This window comes from Cervus elaphus, chromosome 17, assembly GCF_910594005.1.
Source record: "Cervus elaphus chromosome 17, mCerEla1.1, whole genome shotgun sequence".
In the NCBI taxonomy this organism is placed as follows: domain Eukaryota; kingdom Metazoa; phylum Chordata; class Mammalia; order Artiodactyla; family Cervidae; genus Cervus; species Cervus elaphus.
Window position 1 is genome coordinate 64,819,607 of NC_057831.1, and position 17,831 is coordinate 64,837,437.

Below are 17,831 nucleotides of genomic sequence, written 5' to 3' on the forward strand. Positions count from 1 at the left end.
GTGGTTGCCTATAAGAATAATAAATATTATGGACTATGCACTAAAGCAGATTTAGCAAAGTCTTAGGAACAGAATAAACTTAAGGCAGGGAAAGGATTACCTGTTTACTCATCTGTATTGGCTTGAATAAAGTCCCTCAAAAATTCATGTCTACCAGAACTGATGCTTCTGAACTGTGGTGCTGGAGAAGACTCTTGAGAGTCCCTTGGACAGCAAGGAGATCAAACTAGTCAGTCCTAAAGGAAATCAACCCTGAATATTCATTGGAAGGACTGATGCTGAAGCTGAAGCTCCAATACTCTGGCCACCTGATGTGACGATCTGACTCATTGAAAAAGACCCCGATGCTGGGAAAGATTGAGGGCAGGAGGAGAAGGGGGCCACAGAGGATGAGATGGTTGGATGGCATCACCAACTCAATGGATATGAGTTTGGGCAAACTCTGAGAGATGGTGAAGGACTGAGAAGGCTGGCGTGCTGCAGTCCATGGGGTGTCAAAGAGTCAGACACGACTAAGTGACTAAAAAACAACAAAATGAAGGGTTATTGGGACATAACCCCACTGTAAGTGAAAATAGATCAATACTGTCATTCTTATGGAAAATCGAACATACGGGTACATACGGGTACATATGGAGAGGGAAATGGCAACCCACTCCAGTGTTATTGCTTGGAGAACCCTATGGATGGAGGAGCCTGGAGTGCCTCAGTCCATGGGGTTGCAAAGAGTCAGACATGACTTAGCAACTGAACAATGGGTACATAAGAGTGAGAAGAGCCTCCCTCTATTATATCAGAATTTCTGCTCTAAAACCAGGAAAACCATCAGCCATAAATCTCACTGTGAAAGGAAAAGGATGCTACATTAGCAAAAATCATCAGTGATGGGAGACTTTCTAAGGATTTTGTGACTAATACACACACTTGACTGATTTATAATAAATACTACGTATCATTTATTCTATAATTATATAAATTATGCCAATTATAAACAGTCATCTACCATTCAACAAATGCTCTGGCTGTGACACAACAGAAAGGATTCAGCCATACAAAACAAGAGGAAAAGAAGCAAGGGGAAGAGCTGGACAGAAAAACCTTTATCATCCAAGAGTCTCATTAAATTATCACTCAAGCAAAGAGCTCTGGAACTAAGAGAACACTCCTCAGTGAATGAGATGTTCTGTCTTAACTGTCTATAACCACTGGTCACATGTGATTACTCAGCACTTGAAATGTGGCCAGTAAGACTGAAAAACTAAATTTTTAATTTTATTTTGATTCATTTAAATGACCATAATAATTAAATAACCACATGTGGCCAGCAGCTATTCTATTGGAGGGCACTGCTCTAGAATCACAGAAGGCTGGCTGTGGAGACAAACCTGAGAGCCTCAGAAATCTGAGAAGTGACCAGCCCCACAAGTAAAAACAGGGGAAGGAGGCTTCACAGAAGGTACAGCTGTATGTAGAGTATTTCTAGGACATATTTGGGCTTCCCTGGTGGCTCAGATGGTGGAGTCTGCCTGCAATGAAGGAGACACAGGTTTGATCCCTGGGTCAGGAAGATCCCCTGAAGAAGGAAACATCAGCCTACTCCAGAGTCCTTGCTTGGGAAATCCCATGGACAAAGAAGCCTGGTGGGTTGGCTACAGGACATATTTATTTCCTTAATCTTCACATGCTCTTGTAGATAGTCAGTGATCATCCCCATCAGCTGGATGAGGAAATCAGGGTTCAGCAAGATTCTCTGACTTGCCCAGGACCTTGCAGCTTTTAAAGGCTAGGGCCAGAGATCTGAATATGGCTTTGACACCAAAATCCATACTGTAGTCATCAAGGCACTCCATTTATAGCACCTTTCACTCTTGTGATGTCTTCCATTTCCACCCTCTCTGAAGAGTCTAAAACACAAAAGTGGGTATGCATGGATGAGTGCATATATGTGTGTCTGAGTAGAGTTTGCAGAACAGGTACAGGTCTGAGAATTACTTGAGTGTTTAGTGTGGATCTAGTATTCCATACAAATCAGTATCCTCTAGCCAGCCAGCCCCATTTTCCACTTAATCAGGAAGAACAGGAGGCAAGAATGAGTACCTGTTGACTAACTTATTAAGACCAAATTGGCAGATTAAATAAACCTTCTTCCTGGGACACATTTAGCACTATTTCTATCACCCAGATTTCCTGGTCCTCAGGGAGCCCCCATTTCCCTGGCCACAGTGACACCTAGAAACCCAGGGACTACAGGTCTTCACAGCAGGGGAGGCTGGAGGTAAGGGAGTGAGGAAAACCGAACGACGGGCTTCCTAAGACATGGTACGTAGGTTTGAAAATAACTGGTTTCAAATCAAGAGTGACAATGCTAAATCTGGGCTGCTCAGCTTCTCCCCCAAATCTCCTGTTTGTCTCCAGCAGTGGAAGAGGGCAAGTGTGGGTCATTAGATCCCGCAAGTGTGGAAATCAGGTGAAGCTACGGTGGGAAAAGTGGCCCTCCCGAGACAAAACCACACGTGGTTTGTAGTGGAGGCGTGGATGCCTGCTGTGCTGTTAATAAGATTTCTGCAGTATTATGAAGAAGGTTTCTAATTGAACTAACTGTGCATCCCTTAAAAAAGTTTCATTATGCCTGGAAATATACTTGATGAGATTAATAAAGCAATTCTTATTTGTCTAACCTCCTGGAAGTTTAACTGAGCCTTTCATCCCTGTCCTGTGCTCCGATCCTGCAAGGAACCCTTTGGGAAGAGCCCCTTCCCCCGAAATAAAGCTTTACAGCATTTTGAGGTTGTGAGACTTATGTGATTCCACACCCAAATAACTCTGAAAACAGTTCATCCTGGTGCAGCTCTTGGTGTGTCCTGGGGAGAATTCTATGGAAAACTAGCTTAGCCCAGTAATCACATTTGCCTACCCAGATAGTCTAACCTCTCAGGCTCCAGGAACGTGGCTGTGGGACTGATTTCTAGTCTAACTTTACACAACAGAACTATTAACACCAAATAGTACAACTTAGCTGGTGATTGTTCTGTTGTGACAAAAACTGATTCTATAGCTTTTTAAAAACCCATTGTTTCCTCTCATTTTCTCTGGGCTATTCCCCAAAGTGGGGCTTCCCTCATAGCTCTGTTGGTAAATCATTTGCCTGCAGTGCAGGAGACCTGGGTTTGATTTCTGGGTAGGGAAGATCCCCTGGAGAAGGAAATGGCAACCACTCCAGTATTCTTGCCTGGAGAATTCCATGGACAGTGGAGCCTGGAGGGCTACAGTCCATGGGGTTACATGGGGTCGCAAGAGTCAGACATGACTTAGTGACTAAACCACAATCATTCCCAAAAGTAATGTGTTGCAACATCTTTAATTTCTAACACCTTCAGCTAAAATGTATGTTTCTTTGGGAAATGACCGCCACTAAGTCCTGACTTAACTCCCTTTCTGGTGGCAGTCGGCATTCCTTTGCAGTTTTGCTTCCATCAGTGAATTACTTTACCATGGAGGGGTCGGGGGAGACTACAAACTACAAATGCGCACAGAGAAGTTGTCTGGTCTTATTCAAGAGTGAGTTTGTCTTTGTAGTACATTGTTCTCGGAAGTTTCCCGCGGGAGGAAAGCTCCACTTTGAATTGACAGGACAGCTTCCCTGGGAATGCCGCCTGGCGGCTTCCCCAATGAGCTCCTAGCTCTGAGCGCGCAGGACTCTGTCCTGGAATACCGAGTAGTGCAAAAAGCGCCTACATCGCCATCCACCGGCCGGGAGAGGGTGGCGTCCGGAGTGCACAGTTCGCCGCAAGAGCTGGGAACGAGTCCTGGCAGGATCCGACCCAACACACCTAACCCTCGCAGCCCTCCATCCCCGCCCAGAGAACAGTCACTGGTACGCAGCTCCGCGCTGCCGGGACCCCGCAGCAGCGAGTGGACTCCGGGACCCTCCTGACATCAAACAAGAAGAGCGGCGCGAAAGAGACCCAGTTCCTGGGGGATCAGGCCAGTGAGGACCTGCCATGTTCCTCTTCCCTACCTTTCTTCTCCCAAATCAGGGGCAACGCTGTCCCTTCCCAGGACAGGAGCAGAGCCTGCCGAACCCGGAGTAGCTCGAAGCTGCGTCCCCCAGCGGCCCCGCGCTCCTTGTGCCCAGGGCCGGTACTCGCCGCCAAGTTTGCGCACAGGGGACGCAGGAGTTGCCAGCACCCTGCAAGTGGGACCAGTCCTAAGATGCCCACGCTCAGATGGTCCAGTGATCACCGGCACCACTGGTGGCAGGGGAACTGAGCGTGAATCCGGGAGCTCCGAGGGACGGAGACTCAGGCGCGCGCAGTTGAGAGAGGAGGCTTATGTCTGGGACAGGCGATGCTGCGCGCTCCTTCCAGATGCGCAGAAAAGAAGCCTCGGCCCCCCAGGAGGCTGTTTGCAACGGCTCCTTCAGCAGCCTCCTCAGGAGCCCGGCGCCGCCAGAGTCCACTTGACGCGTGGAGGGCTCCGTGCTGAAGTGGGGCAGTGGGCGTGGGGCTGGGGGTGCGTACCTGGGACGTGACGACGCCCCTGGCAAGGAGAGCGTGGTCTCTGGACCGACCTGGCTCGAGGGCTAAAGGAAACCCTATCCATGACCCTGCGCCCAAGGACTGATTATAGCGTGGGGCTGGGACAGCCGAAGCTCTCCGACGGTGGGGGAAGGTGGCACCCAAGGGGAGGAGGGGGCGGGACAGGAAGGATTGACCCTGGATCCATCCGGACTCGGAGGTCATCCGACCTGTCTGGAGGCAGGATCTTACCCGCTCCGGGGCCAGGGCTGGGCGGTAGCGCTCTTCCGGAGCCAGGGCAGGGGACTGTTTCGTGGAGAGCATGTCTCGCTTTTTCCTCCGTCCACTCTTGGTCGCTTTTCTCTCCTCGGTGTGCCCCTGGGAGAGGCACTACGAATGCCTTGCTCCTCGCTCAGGAAGAGACAAGTTGCACTTGAAGGGACAGGGGCCCCACATTTTGTCTGCTCGTCAGATCCTACCCGCGGACCACTCCCTCCCTTCCCCCGTGTCCCTAGGCCCCACCCACAAAAACCCTTGATGACAGATCCTCCTCAACCCCACCTCTTCTAGGCTGTTATTCAAATAAGTTATTCTTCAGGGGCTGGGGGGGAAGCCAAGTGGACTGCTGGTCCCCCACCCAAACCCTCCCCCACACTAACGACCCACGATGACAGCATGGAGAGGGCGAAACCTGAGCGTCTGGGCTGGGGGAGACAGATTAACTGGGAGCAAAGGAGTTGCTTCTCATCTCTCCCAGATCTCTTCACATCCTAGACCAGTCTCTTGGCCCAAGCATAGCCAAGTAAAAATCAAAATAACTGCAGCCACTGGCAATTAAGGGCCAAGTTTGTTATCCCAACAAAACTTTTGTACATTTTCTAGGGTAAGCATTGTTTGCTTTAGGCAAATGGAATCGAGAGTCTATGTTTAGGGAAGAAACTGCTTTTGCAAGACTGCCTGAGACTTTGCTAAGGCTGCAGGGACCCGGGAGTAAAGCAGAATCAGCTTCCAAACACCTGGTGGCAACTTCATGCCCAGGGCTTCCACAGGCTGAACCCTAGAGGCCAACAACTCTGTGCCTTTCTGTCACTCAGCAGCAGCCGCTCCCCCTCAGGCAGCTTCCAGCAGAGCACTGCAGGTATTTACAATGATAAAGACCATCACCTGAAGCCCAAGAGAGTTGTCCTAGGTTTGGCAGAAAAGTACTACATTGAGTTTTTCTGAGAAATATTTTTTTTTTTATCCAACCTCGGTCAAGATCTAATGAAAATTTCACAAATCACTCATGAGGTTATTGAATAAATGCATCTCTGGCATTCTGGAGGCAGCTATGAATAGTCAATGAAATAAGTACCAGGCACCTGTTCCCTCAATATTACAGCTGGAGAGGGGGATAACTTGTAGAATTGGGGGTGGGGGAATCAGTATTTTGCTTCCGAAGTGAAATGAGAAAGTAGAAAATGTAATAAGTGCATCATACAATAGTTGAAATAGGGAGAGAATCAAAGTAACTAGCCTAATTTTAAGTTTACACAGTTAGCAAGTACGGAGCTGGAATTCTGCAGAGGCGGTGTAATTTCAGGCCTATGTTCTAAAATATTCTCATCACACGTCATCATTACCACAGGAACACCAGCCTGAGATCAAGAGCCTAAACAATTTGTCCGTGAGCAAACCCCCTCGTCTTTCACTGCCAGTCAACTCCGTCTATAAAATGAGGATTGGATTTAATCTTCAATGCTTCTACAGGCATTCTGAAGCCAAGGATGGATTGTTTATTCACCCCTTTTCGCTTCCACTTTCTGCCCTCTGGTGGAGGTGCTACAGAAACTGTGACATTCAAGTAGCTACGTCAGGGAATCTGAACTAGCTACTACTATATAGGACCATCCTTCAGAGAACCAAAGCTGAGTGCACTAATAGTGTAAAACAGCATTTTCTAAGTTTCCTTTTAGCAAGAAACCCCAACCAATTCTAGGTACCAGTGGCATCAGAGTAAATATCTGAGGTAGTCTTTGCATGAAGGCAAACAGCTACTTTTATATGCTTTGTAACAAACTTCTTTGATATAAGGAATCATAACAAATGTTAGAAACCTCATAACATAGGTTATGTTATGAACCAACTTGAACCAACTTGAATTTGCAGAGAGCTTACAATAATATTCAATGACCTATGAATTATTCCTTTTTAAAAAATTTGCCATGTTTGCTTTTCAACTTAAGAGTGAAAACCATCACCTAGTTTCTTATAATACTTTTCGTTTTACATAAAAAAATATTTGCGGCCTTTTGAAATTTTTATTGTCTAATATTTCAAACATATATCTATTTGGATGGCTTAAAAGAAAAAAAATCTTAATGGGATTTATAGGTAAATTAACTTAAAGGTAGTGAGTATACCTCTAGAAAGGGTGACCTTACAGATCAAACGTGGATCACATTGCATATCACAGACCAATCTTAGTGCTTAGTACTACAAATGAAGGCCATTTGAGAACAGGAAAGAGACATCTCAGAGCAGCAGCCAGTGCTCCAGGATGAAAACAGCAAAGCAGCAGCTAAAACAGATATGTTGTCCCAAGACTTACCAATTTACCTATTCATTCAACTAACACTCATTTAAGATTTGTTAGCTGCCAGATGAACAAAATAGAGTTCCTGTCCTTAGAGAACTTTCTGAAATAATAAATACATTAAACAAACATACACAAATGTAAATAAACTATGGAAAAATACTTCCAAGTAAGCTAAGAATCTATTTTAGGGAGTTTAAGCTGAGATCTAAAGATACAAAGCCTTTAGAATAAAAAATATATGAAGAACACAGCAAGAAACAGGCAAATTGGACATTTACCTATTGCAGGGAGAGTTTACTGAAGAGGCAAAAACAACATATCCACATCTGGAGTAATATATTCCAGCACGACGAAACGTTCTGTGTATGATACAAGTAACCCGTGTAGACATGGTTTGCTGTATGTGCTATTTCTGGGGTATTAATCCCTTACTCTATAGAGTAGTCCCTGGGAAGAAGGTAGTAAGAACTGGCCCATAAAAAGTTTCAAGGGACTTTTGTTTCTAGCACCCTCACACACCTGGTGCTAGTCTCCCCCACCCCCAGGGCTGCCCACATCCTGTCTAGCTTTCCTAAGAATGCTCCTTTATTCTCACTCAGCTGTGTCTTTGCAACCCAATAGGCAAGAATACTGGAGGTGACATTTCCTTCTCCAGAGGGATCTTCCTGACTCAGGAATCGAACCTGAATTCCTGCACGGCAGGCAGGCGGATTCTTTACTGCTGAGCCCCTGGGGAAACCCCTTCCTGAGGATACCCCCTCAATGACAATGACTACAGGAGCAAAAACTGAGATGTCCCAGTTTACAATTCGTTTTTCTGATTTGTGAATCAATCTGTAAGAGAACTCACGACATTAAGTCACATTTCTCTATTATCATAGCTAAGAATTTCTAAGCACTGTATGCCAGACACTTCACAAAGTGACATGTGTATTTTTTCAGTTTTGAATTCTTGAAGCAAACCTATTTTCTCTGTTGTAAAATGAGAATGGCCCCACTGTATAAGCTGTCATGGGGGCTAAACAAACCCAAGAAGTGCTTTAAAGCAGTTACAGACATAGCTAATGGGAACCTGCTGTAGGGCACAGCAGACTCAGCCTGGTGCTCTGTGATGACCTGGACGGGCGGGATGGAGCGGGACGGGGGAAAGCGGTCCGAGAAGAGGATGTATGTACACACGTGGCTGATTCATTTAACTGCACATTAGAGACTAATGCAACATTGTAAAGCAATGATACTCCAATAAAAAAAGTTAAAATAGTGTAGACACAGAATAGCTAACACTTATTGGACACTACTATTTCTCCTTGTTTCTGTTTCACAGATGAGGAGTAAATGAAGTCTAAGAGAAGTTAAGTAATTGCCCAAGACCTCACAACTAGAAAAGGATAGAACCAGAATTGGAGCCCAAGCAATCTGGAACTAGACTGACCTCTTAACCCCTACCTCCTGCAGTACAATTATTAAGATACTAATGAAAAATGCCCCAAAAGTTTAAAGCCCAGAATTACACTGTGAATTCACTCATTCATCCATCAAATGTCTACTGAGCACTGCAGTGAGTTGAATAGTGTCCCCAACCCCCCCAACCCCCCACAAGATTAACGTCCACCTGGAACTAAATATATAACTTTCCTTATTTGGAAATAGGGTCTTTGCCAGTGTAATTGGGTAAAATGAGATCATACTGTAGTGTGGGCCCTAACTACAGAGCGTGTTCTAAAGAGTCAGAAAAGGACACACACAGACAAGAAGGCCATGTGGAAATGGGGGTGAACACTGACGTATCTACAAACCAGGAAACGCTGAGGACTGATGCCCCAAGCTGGAAGCTGAGAGAGACGTGGAAGGCTTTCTTTCTCTGAGTCTCTGAGGATGGAGCCAACCCTGCTGACATCTGACCTCCTAAACTATGAGAGAATAAATTTCTGTTGCTTCAAGCCACTCTGTTTGTGATGATTTGTCACGGTAGCCCTAGAAAGCTAAAATCAGCATCTACTATGTGGCTAGGCACGCTTTCCCTCTCTAGAGTTACAGCAGTAAGCAACACCGCACCCCCGCCCTTGTGGAGTCTTCCTGCTCGTGAAGGAGACAGATAATAAACAAATACAGAATGTAAGATAGGTACTGTGCAGTGTTACGGGGAAAAAACACTGTGTGAAGATATACAACAGCCAGATGAGGGTAGTTAGGGATGTCTAGGAAATTTCTCCCTACAAATGTTTTAACTTAGATGAATCTAGACTGTGGAATTTCAGGCTATATTGGATCATTCTTCATAGTACCACTGAAATACATGCCTTTGCATTAATCGGAAAGAAAACTTAGCAAGAACAGCAGCTTGGCAAGCAACAGACCTAAACTTGCTCAACAGACCAAGATTCTGAAACACAGGAAAAGGATAGACACCCTTAAGAGAAAGCAGAGGGGTTTCCGGCTTCTCTCAACCCTCCCAAATTCACATCTCTTCTCAGAGGTAGTAACCAGTATTCTGCCCTTCCCTCCTCCTACCTCACAGGGAGACCCTAAGGTCCAAGGCTTCGGGAGATCTAAATCACTGTCACTCAATAGAGGCACCTTCCACAGACTCAAGAGACACAGATGCTTTTACATAAACTCTAGCTCCAGAGCTCAGGCTTCTGTTTCACTTCCTAGCACCCAGGTATGGGCAAACCTAACAGCTGAAGGAGTCCTTGGGTCATCAGAAATAACGTGAAGAGTCAAAAATTCCTATAGGGCATCTTTAAACACTAACACAGATACTTACCTCTGTTTAGAAAGTTTAACATTCATAGCCATGAAGTTCAAGCATCAGACTTCTTAGCAAAAAGCAAATATTTTTGATGTTTTGCTTCAGTAAAGTTCATTTGGCAATTTAGCAAAGATTTTACCAACTTATTTGAGATTGAAAATGAAAGTGAAGTTGCTCAGTCATATCTGGCTCTTCACGACCTCATTGACTGTAGCCTGCCAGGCTCCTTCCTCTGTCCATGGGATTCTCCAGGCAAAAGTACAGGAGTGTGTTGCCATTTCCTTCTCCAGGGGATCTTCCCCACCCAGGGACTGAACCTGGGTCTCCCTCATTGCAGGCAGACTTTACAGTCTGAAGCACCAGGGAAGCCCTTATTTGAGATTATCTAAATTTAATTTAGATTTGAGGAGTGAAATTAACTGAAATACAAACACTAGGTGGTTGTTCAATCCCTAAGTGTTTAAATTGAAAAACTAAAAGATTTCAACATAAATATGCCACAAACTCCAAAAATTAAACTAATGAACTTTTATAATGGCACAAGTAAATAGGAAAATAAGGCCATCACATTCACATTTTTATCTGTGTCATTGTGAATGGCCATTTGGTAACTTTTCCATTCCTCCCGAATTGGCTTAGATTGAAGCAAAAAGGTCAACATGTACCACTTTAATAACTTCAGAACAAATTAGCGTTAAGCATTTGGACAAAATTTAATTTCATTTTGACCTTAAAGAATTTATTTCCTCCCCTTTCACTCACTGCACAGCAGTTTCTGCAGTGTCCTCAGGTCACTCCTTCAGGGCAACAGAAACCGTGGGAACTGCAGGCCTGCGTCCCTGAATCCCAGCACAGCGGACCCTCCAGCCTGGCCTGCCTCCCACCTACCTTGCTCCCTGCTTTTACCCTCGTCTGCATAGTCTTTTCTCCACACAGCAGTCAGAAGACAGTTATCTTAAAAGAACAGTAACAAATTATTAAGTTCAGTTCAGTTCAGTTCAGTCACTCAGTCGTGTCCGACTGTTTGCGACCCCATGAATCGCAGCATGCCAGGCCTCCCTGTCCATCACCATCTCCCGGAGTTTACTCAAACTCATGTCTGTTGAGTCGGTGATGCCATCCAACCATCTCATTCTCTATTGGCCCCTTCTCCCGCCTTCTATCTTTCCCAGAATCAGGGTCTTTTCAAATGAGTCAGCTCTTCACATCAGGTGGCCCAAGTATTGGAATTTCAGCTTCAACATCAGTCTTTCCAATGACTACTCAGGGCTCATCTCCTTTAGGATGGACTAGTTGGATATCTCTGCAGTCCAAGAGACTTGCAAGAGTCTTCTCCAACACCACAGTTCAAAAGCATCAATGCTTTGGTGCTCAGCTTTCTTTATAGTCCAACTCTCACTTCCACACATGACCACTGGAAAAACCATAGCTTTGACTAGATGGACATTTGTTGGCAAAGTAACGTCTCTGCATTTGATCTCTGGTTCCTCTGTCTTTTCTAAAACCAGCTTGAATATCTCGAAGTTCACGGTTCATGTATTGCTGAAGCCTGGCTTGGAGGATTTTGAGCATTACTTCACTAGTGTCTGAGATGAGTGCAATTGTGCAGTAGTTTGAGCATTCTTTGGCATTGCCTTTCTTTGGGATTGGAATGGAAACTGACCATTTCCAGTCCTGTGGCCACTGCTGTTTTCCAAATTTGCTGGCACATGGAGTGCAGCACTTTCACAGCATCATCTTTTAGGATTTGAAATCCCTCAACTAGAATTCCATCACCTCCACTAGCTTTATTCGTAGTGATGCTTCCAAAGGCCCACTTGACTTCGCATTCCAGGATGTCTGGCTCTAGGGGAGTGATCACACCATCATGATTATCTGAGTCGTGAAGATCTTTTTTGTACAGTTCTGTGTATTCTTGCCACCTCTTAATATCTTCTGCTTCTGTTAGGTCCATACCATTTCTGTCCTTTATTGAGCCCATCTTTGCATGAAATGTTCCCTTGGTATCTCTAATTTTCTTCAAGAGCTCTCTATTCTTTCCCATACTATTGTTTTCTTCTACTTCTTTGCACTGATCACCTAGGAAGGCTTTCTTATCTCTCCTTGCTATTCTTTGGAACTCTGCATTCAAATGCATTCAAATCTTTCCTTTTCTCCTTTGGTTTTCACGTCTCTTCTTTTCACAGCTATTTGTAAGGCCTCCTCAGGCAGTCATTTCACTTTTTTGCATTTCTTTTTCTTGGGGATGGTCTTGATCCCTGCCTCCTGTACAATGTCATGAACCTCCGGCCATAGTTCATCAGGGACTCTGTCTATCAGATCTAGTCCCTTAAATCTATTTCCCACTTCTACTGTATAATCATAAGGGATTTGATCTAGGTCATACCTGAATGGTCGAGTGGTTTTCCCTACTTTCTTCAATTTAAGTCTGAATTAACAAATAATTATTCCCCACTTAAAACCACCAATGGCTGCCCACTGCAACTAGAAATTAACTCCAATTCCACACCATGGTCTATCAACCATGCTACGAACTGGCCCTGGATCCTCTTTCCCAGTCACTCACTAAGCTCAAGACACACTGGCTCTTCCACCGATTCCTCGGCCAGGCCAAGCATCTCCCAAGTTAATTAACTTTCTCCTTGCTGCTTTCTCTCACTCACAGACTTTTCCCTCAGAATATCAAATGAAGGTCATTCAGGTCACAACTCAAATGTCCCCACCTCAGAGGGACTTTTTCAATTTAAGTAGTTAGTGCTTTAACACGCTCCCCATTTCCCCCATCACTTTCTGTAACATTTCTCTCATCTTTTAATACCGCTTACTGTACATGAAATCATGTTCATTTTATTGTGTATCTATCTATTTCCTGCCTGCTTTCTTCCACTCTTTAGCAGGTCCCTGAAAGGACTGCCATTATTTCCAGTACCTAAAAGTACCCATCACACAGTAAAGGCATCTGTTGATTGAATAAATGAATGCACAGTTGTGTAACTCTGGGTTAATTAAGCTCTGAGCTACTAGCCAAGAAAATAAAAAAACAGCAAACTGTGTTATTCACTCAGTCTTCTGCTCACTAAATTCTTCTGCAAAACTTAAGAAAACTTAGCAAGAACAGAAACCCAACAAACAGACGTGAACTAATCTTCAAGTCTGTTTATTAGGCCAAGATCTTGAAATATATGAAAAGAGCTTCCAATGTGGACACCTAATCATTTAATAAATATTCATTTTAGATTAGAGTAAGGTAATGACTTGAGTGTAAGAGCTCTGATTTAGAGCTTCTAAAACACCAACCCAGTAACTCTAACATTGGGCAGGATAAAAAAGAAATCTAAAATTAAAACAAAAATACAATAAAGAAAGGAATGACTGCCTTCCATCTTTAGACACCAGCTAATACTTGACTAAGGAACGTAACATTAAACAAACTGAGTTAAAGGAAGCAAAATTTTAAAATCCTTCTTAGTACTTCCACCACTTTTTAGTACTACCTGTCGATTACTATGTTTTACAACAAGCATTAGAGTTTTATACACTGATAAAATTATAGGCTCCTGAATGTTTAAACAGTGAATATTCTACATTAAAAATTTGGTATGAAAAATTTTAATGAAAACATTAATTGTAAAAAATTAAACATCAAAACCATTTAAAATGACTTACAATTCAAAGAGATTCAGCTTATTGATACCTCTCTATCGGCTTGTTTTCAAAAGAATTGATTATTTCCAGCTGAAAAAAAATCTACCAATAGGACTGTGGTAAGAAGAAATCAGAATAACATACATAAAGCTTATAAGCCTGTGCTCAGCATATTTTGCTCATAGTTTTTCTTTTATTATTACTTTGAAAAAAAAACACATAAAAAGTTTTACAGAACATGCCAACTTCAGGTAAAAGCTTCTTACATGAGAAATAACCACATGTAAGGATTCTAGCCTAGCATTTTTTTTAAAACAATTACATTTTCCTCTGAGGAACATACTACATAAAATTTTAATAACCGATAAAAATTCCTCACTAATAAACCAACTTCTGGAGTCTAATTATATGGCTTCATGTTATAATTTAAGAGGTCATTTACAGAATATATATTTTTTAAAAAGTACAAAGTTACATGATCAGGAAAAGTACCTTTTAATAAGTAACCACAACATTGTGAAATATTCCTCTACACATATGGCTCAGTTTCATCTTAATTTTGCCAAAAAAGAAAAAGATGGCTTGAAATAGTAAATGAAATAGGTATGTTGATACAAGGAAGCACAACAAACAACCGACAAGTTACCTTGCCACTGTCTATGCCTTATGAAATATTTTACAATTTCAGTCATGCTTTCACTATTAAATACTGTTATAGTGCCACTTTTAGGATGCTAATTAAGGTAAAGCTTAACATTCTATCCTTCTAACAAGAGTTCAAAGAGAATACAGAGATGAATGTGAATATATACTGTGTTCTACAACGTCTGCTTTCTAATATTCCAAATTTAACAATTTATCTAAATCTAATCTGAGGTATATTAACAAGTCAAACATTTTCTAATCCATAGCCCGGGCTATGTACCATGCAAACACTACTACCACAACTGCACACAGTGGAAAGAGGTAATATTTATACTTCTGCCATAGGGTTAGCTCAACTGCCACTTCATCTCTCTTCCTGTTCTTCTTCCGACGACCCTTCAGTCTGTTTTCAAAAGCTTCCAGTTCAGCCTAAATCAAAACAGTATTGTTTTTATTAAATTCAATACACACATTGACTTAATTTTTCCACTCAGACAAAAATAAATTGGGGAAATGTTTTAATAGTAATGGTATATAATTAATACACCGATTTGATTTTTTAAAAATACTATCTTTCCACTACTGACCATATTCAACAAATTCAGAGTTGAGGTAAGAAGAACTGGAACCAGAGAGTGGTTTAAGAGACTACTTCAGACTGATGGCCTGCTTTTGATACTAAATATAGAAACATCTGATTTAAAATATAGACATTAGTTTTGTATGGCACCGTTAACCTGTAGTTAATGGGGCTCTATAATACAGAGCTTCCAGCAAGTGCAAACAGATGACACATTAGGATAAAGATACCTATAATTCTAGTTTTACACAATGCTTGTAACAAATATTAACGACTTGTATGGAAGAAATTCAAGTGAGTGAAGAGAAAAAGCTGCTAGAAATTGATTCCTCTCAATAAAATACATTTAAAAACAGAGTAAAAATTCTTCAGGGGAAAAATGCTTCATACTTTAAACCAAAATGACTCCTTTAGAAAGTAGAATTATATAAAAACTCATTCTAAAAAATAACTTTAAAAAAAGGATACCTAGATGACACTTATTATAAAGTGTAGATTTTTAGTCTACTGTAAAGAACTTACTTGTTAAGCTTTAATGCATGACAATATAATATGATACACTGCAATGTTATTAACTAAAGCCTGGTACTTATTAACATATATGTAATATTCATGAAAAATTCTATAAATGTTCATTTAAAAGAAGGAAATAGAAACTTCAGTTAACATATCCATAGCTTTGCTCATAAACCACATCTGAAGACCTAACATATATTCAATACTTAATTTAGCACAAAGTGACATTCTTCAATGAACCAAAATATCAAAATATTCTCAAGTGGTTGTGATATACCACAAAAGGTCAAAATATATTAAAAGCATTCAAACTTGAGAACCACTGACACAGTAAAATAACTAATGCATAACTGATGACTCAGAGTTGTCAAAAGTGGTTTAAATTATGTTCTATAAACTGTTTAAAAGGCAGTAAATAGACTGCCTTTAAATACACTATCTTTAAGATTTCTCTCCATAATGGCTTATAAAAAGGGGAAGGGACACCCTAGACTATTATTAATAATCTCCAGGATTCCAGTCAACCCATGTTTTATTGCATTAGCTCTGATAATTTATTTTTTGATATTAGGCAAATCAATTTTACAGAACATAAAACACGAGAGGTTATTTTATCCCACCTTGCTACATGAGTTGTTTTTAACGCCCTCTCTCAAGACATGCAAATCTCAGTTTCTTCATTCATAATGGTGGTAGTTTACATACAGTGTACACTACCTGCTAAGCATTGAGGGATCTCAAAATGCAAACTGACAGAAAATCACATGTCACTATGAAAAAGTTAAGCCACTCTTTGGAATATATGGTCAATAAATATAGTATCTGAGCAAACAGGAAGTATAAGAATGTACTTGTTATCTAGGTAACACATTTTATCTTGAATGCAGATAAAAATTCAAGAATTCTTGAATGCATTCAAGAGTCTAATGGGGAAATAAGGAGGTGTATTATTAAAACAAATGTATTGGTTAGTAAATAGCACTCATCTGTTACAGACAACCTACAACTCAGTAAGATGAGTGAAGACTGCACTCCAGGGGATGCCTTAAAACAGAGGCTGCCATGTCCTGACCCCCCGTCACTCAAACCAAAAGAGGAGTTATCTCTGGAGAATGGATGAAATCGGCAAGGAAGTAATTGGGAATACACAAAATACACAGAATATCTGGGCACATACAAGGTCCCATGCTTCCTTTAGGGGTTCAGGATACCTGGACTGAAACAAACAAATGGATAATTTTTGTTTTACATGGAACTATGTTTCAGTCCAGAATTGAGCTGACCTAGTTTATTTGTTATGTTTATATGTTTCCACGTATCTTGCATTTGCATAAAAACTAATAATTATGCAAAAAGACCTAAGTTTGGGTGTTTTCTGTTACCTGTTGTCTTCGTTTTTCCTCTTCAAGGGCAGCTTTGGCTTCTGCTTCTTTTAACTGTTTACAGACATTTAAAACTAAATTAACATCGTAATCACCAAATTTTATACAGAATTTTAACATCTTTCCTCCCAGGCTCCACTAACTTATAACAACTTCTGGGAGCTTCATACTGAGAATTATTAAAGAACCATAAATGTTATACACTGAGAAGTGTTACTAGGGTACTATCTAACAGAGTGTGAGGGGCAGTAAAGTGTTATATCTTATTCAGCTGAACAATAAGATACCGGATCATAATTCACAGAGTTACAACACTGTAAACTGAGACACTTTTAAAACTGGACTTTTACTCTTAAGTTACCATATTAAGATTATAATCAATTATTAAATATTTACTGTTTGCTTAGAGATGAAATTGACCATTTTCCTAAAACGCCCTCTCTGGAAGGGAATCTTTAATTTCAAACAAAACCAAAAGTTTATTCACTGATTGGATTAATGGAGGGAAATAGTGACACTAAAAGTAACCCACACAGCAAAGAATCCTAAAATTTTATTTTTGTATTATTTTAACATAATTTTCAGGAAGCTTAAACTAACATTAAGATGAGTAACTATGTTCCAGAGTACATCCACTAACTGGTACAGAGTATGGGAAAATCTAGTACACACCAGCACATCTGAGAGTTTTAAAATAGGCCTACACACTAGGCTTTTATCACAAAAACAAAAAAAGGATGAGATTTCAAGTTCTTCATAATAAGCACATAAATTAATAAACAACATAAATAGGGAAAGGCCACTGACACATTAAAAATGACGCTTAACGTGACGTTACCTCAGATGCTTTCTGCTTCATCTCTTTGCATGTTGTGTCACATTCTATGGAAATCTGATTTTCACGTACTTTGTTGCACTGCACTTCCTACAAATAAAATTTTTAAAAATTTTACTTTAAAAGATTTCCCTCAAAGTTGTAGTAACTGCATGCCAAAAAAAAGCAAAATTTCTCTAGCAGCTTAAGATTATGCCTATTATTTCATTTTTATTCTTCATTTCTCTTTATCGCTTCCTATTACTCCTCTGAAGCCTTCAGGGAGGTGAGTAGTGCCATCCAACACAGCCAGCCAAGGCGATGGAAATGTTCTATATTCACAAGGGTGGTGCTCCCCACACGTGGAGCCCGAGTACTCAAAGTGTACTGAAACCAAGGAGC

General features: G+C 41.4%; 2 protein-coding genes across 14 annotated transcripts in view; both read right to left on the minus strand.

Moving 5' to 3' along the window:
• Window positions 1-5,242, minus strand: part of CORIN (corin, serine peptidase) — a 263,611-nt gene extending 258,369 nt beyond the window's left edge. The window contains exon 1 of one of the 7 annotated variants that reach the window (XM_043870982.1): window positions 4,770-5,240. In XM_043870982.1, coding sequence (XP_043726917.1) covers window positions 4,770-4,841 — 72 coding nt within the window. In that variant the 5' untranslated portion in view covers window positions 4,842-5,240. Of the gene's footprint in view, window positions 1-4,018; window positions 4,677-4,769 lie in introns of those variants that run through there. The other 6 variants (XM_043870984.1, XM_043870981.1, XM_043870986.1 and 3 more) reach the window with 6 other exon arrangements.
• Window positions 5,243-13,665: 8,423 nt separating this feature from the next.
• NFXL1 (nuclear transcription factor, X-box binding like 1) overlaps window positions 13,666-17,831 on the minus strand; it is a 52,881-nt gene continuing 48,715 nt past the window's right edge. For all 7 annotated transcript variants that reach the window (XM_043871054.1, XM_043871052.1, XM_043871050.1 and 4 more), the window contains 3 exons: window positions 17,454-17,540; window positions 16,616-16,669; window positions 13,666-14,566 (listed from right to left, as the gene is read on the minus strand). In XM_043871054.1, coding sequence (XP_043726989.1) covers window positions 14,393-14,566; window positions 16,616-16,669; window positions 17,454-17,540 — 315 coding nt within the window. In that variant the 3' untranslated portion in view covers window positions 13,666-14,392. The remainder of the gene's footprint in view (window positions 14,567-16,615; window positions 16,670-17,453; window positions 17,541-17,831) is intronic.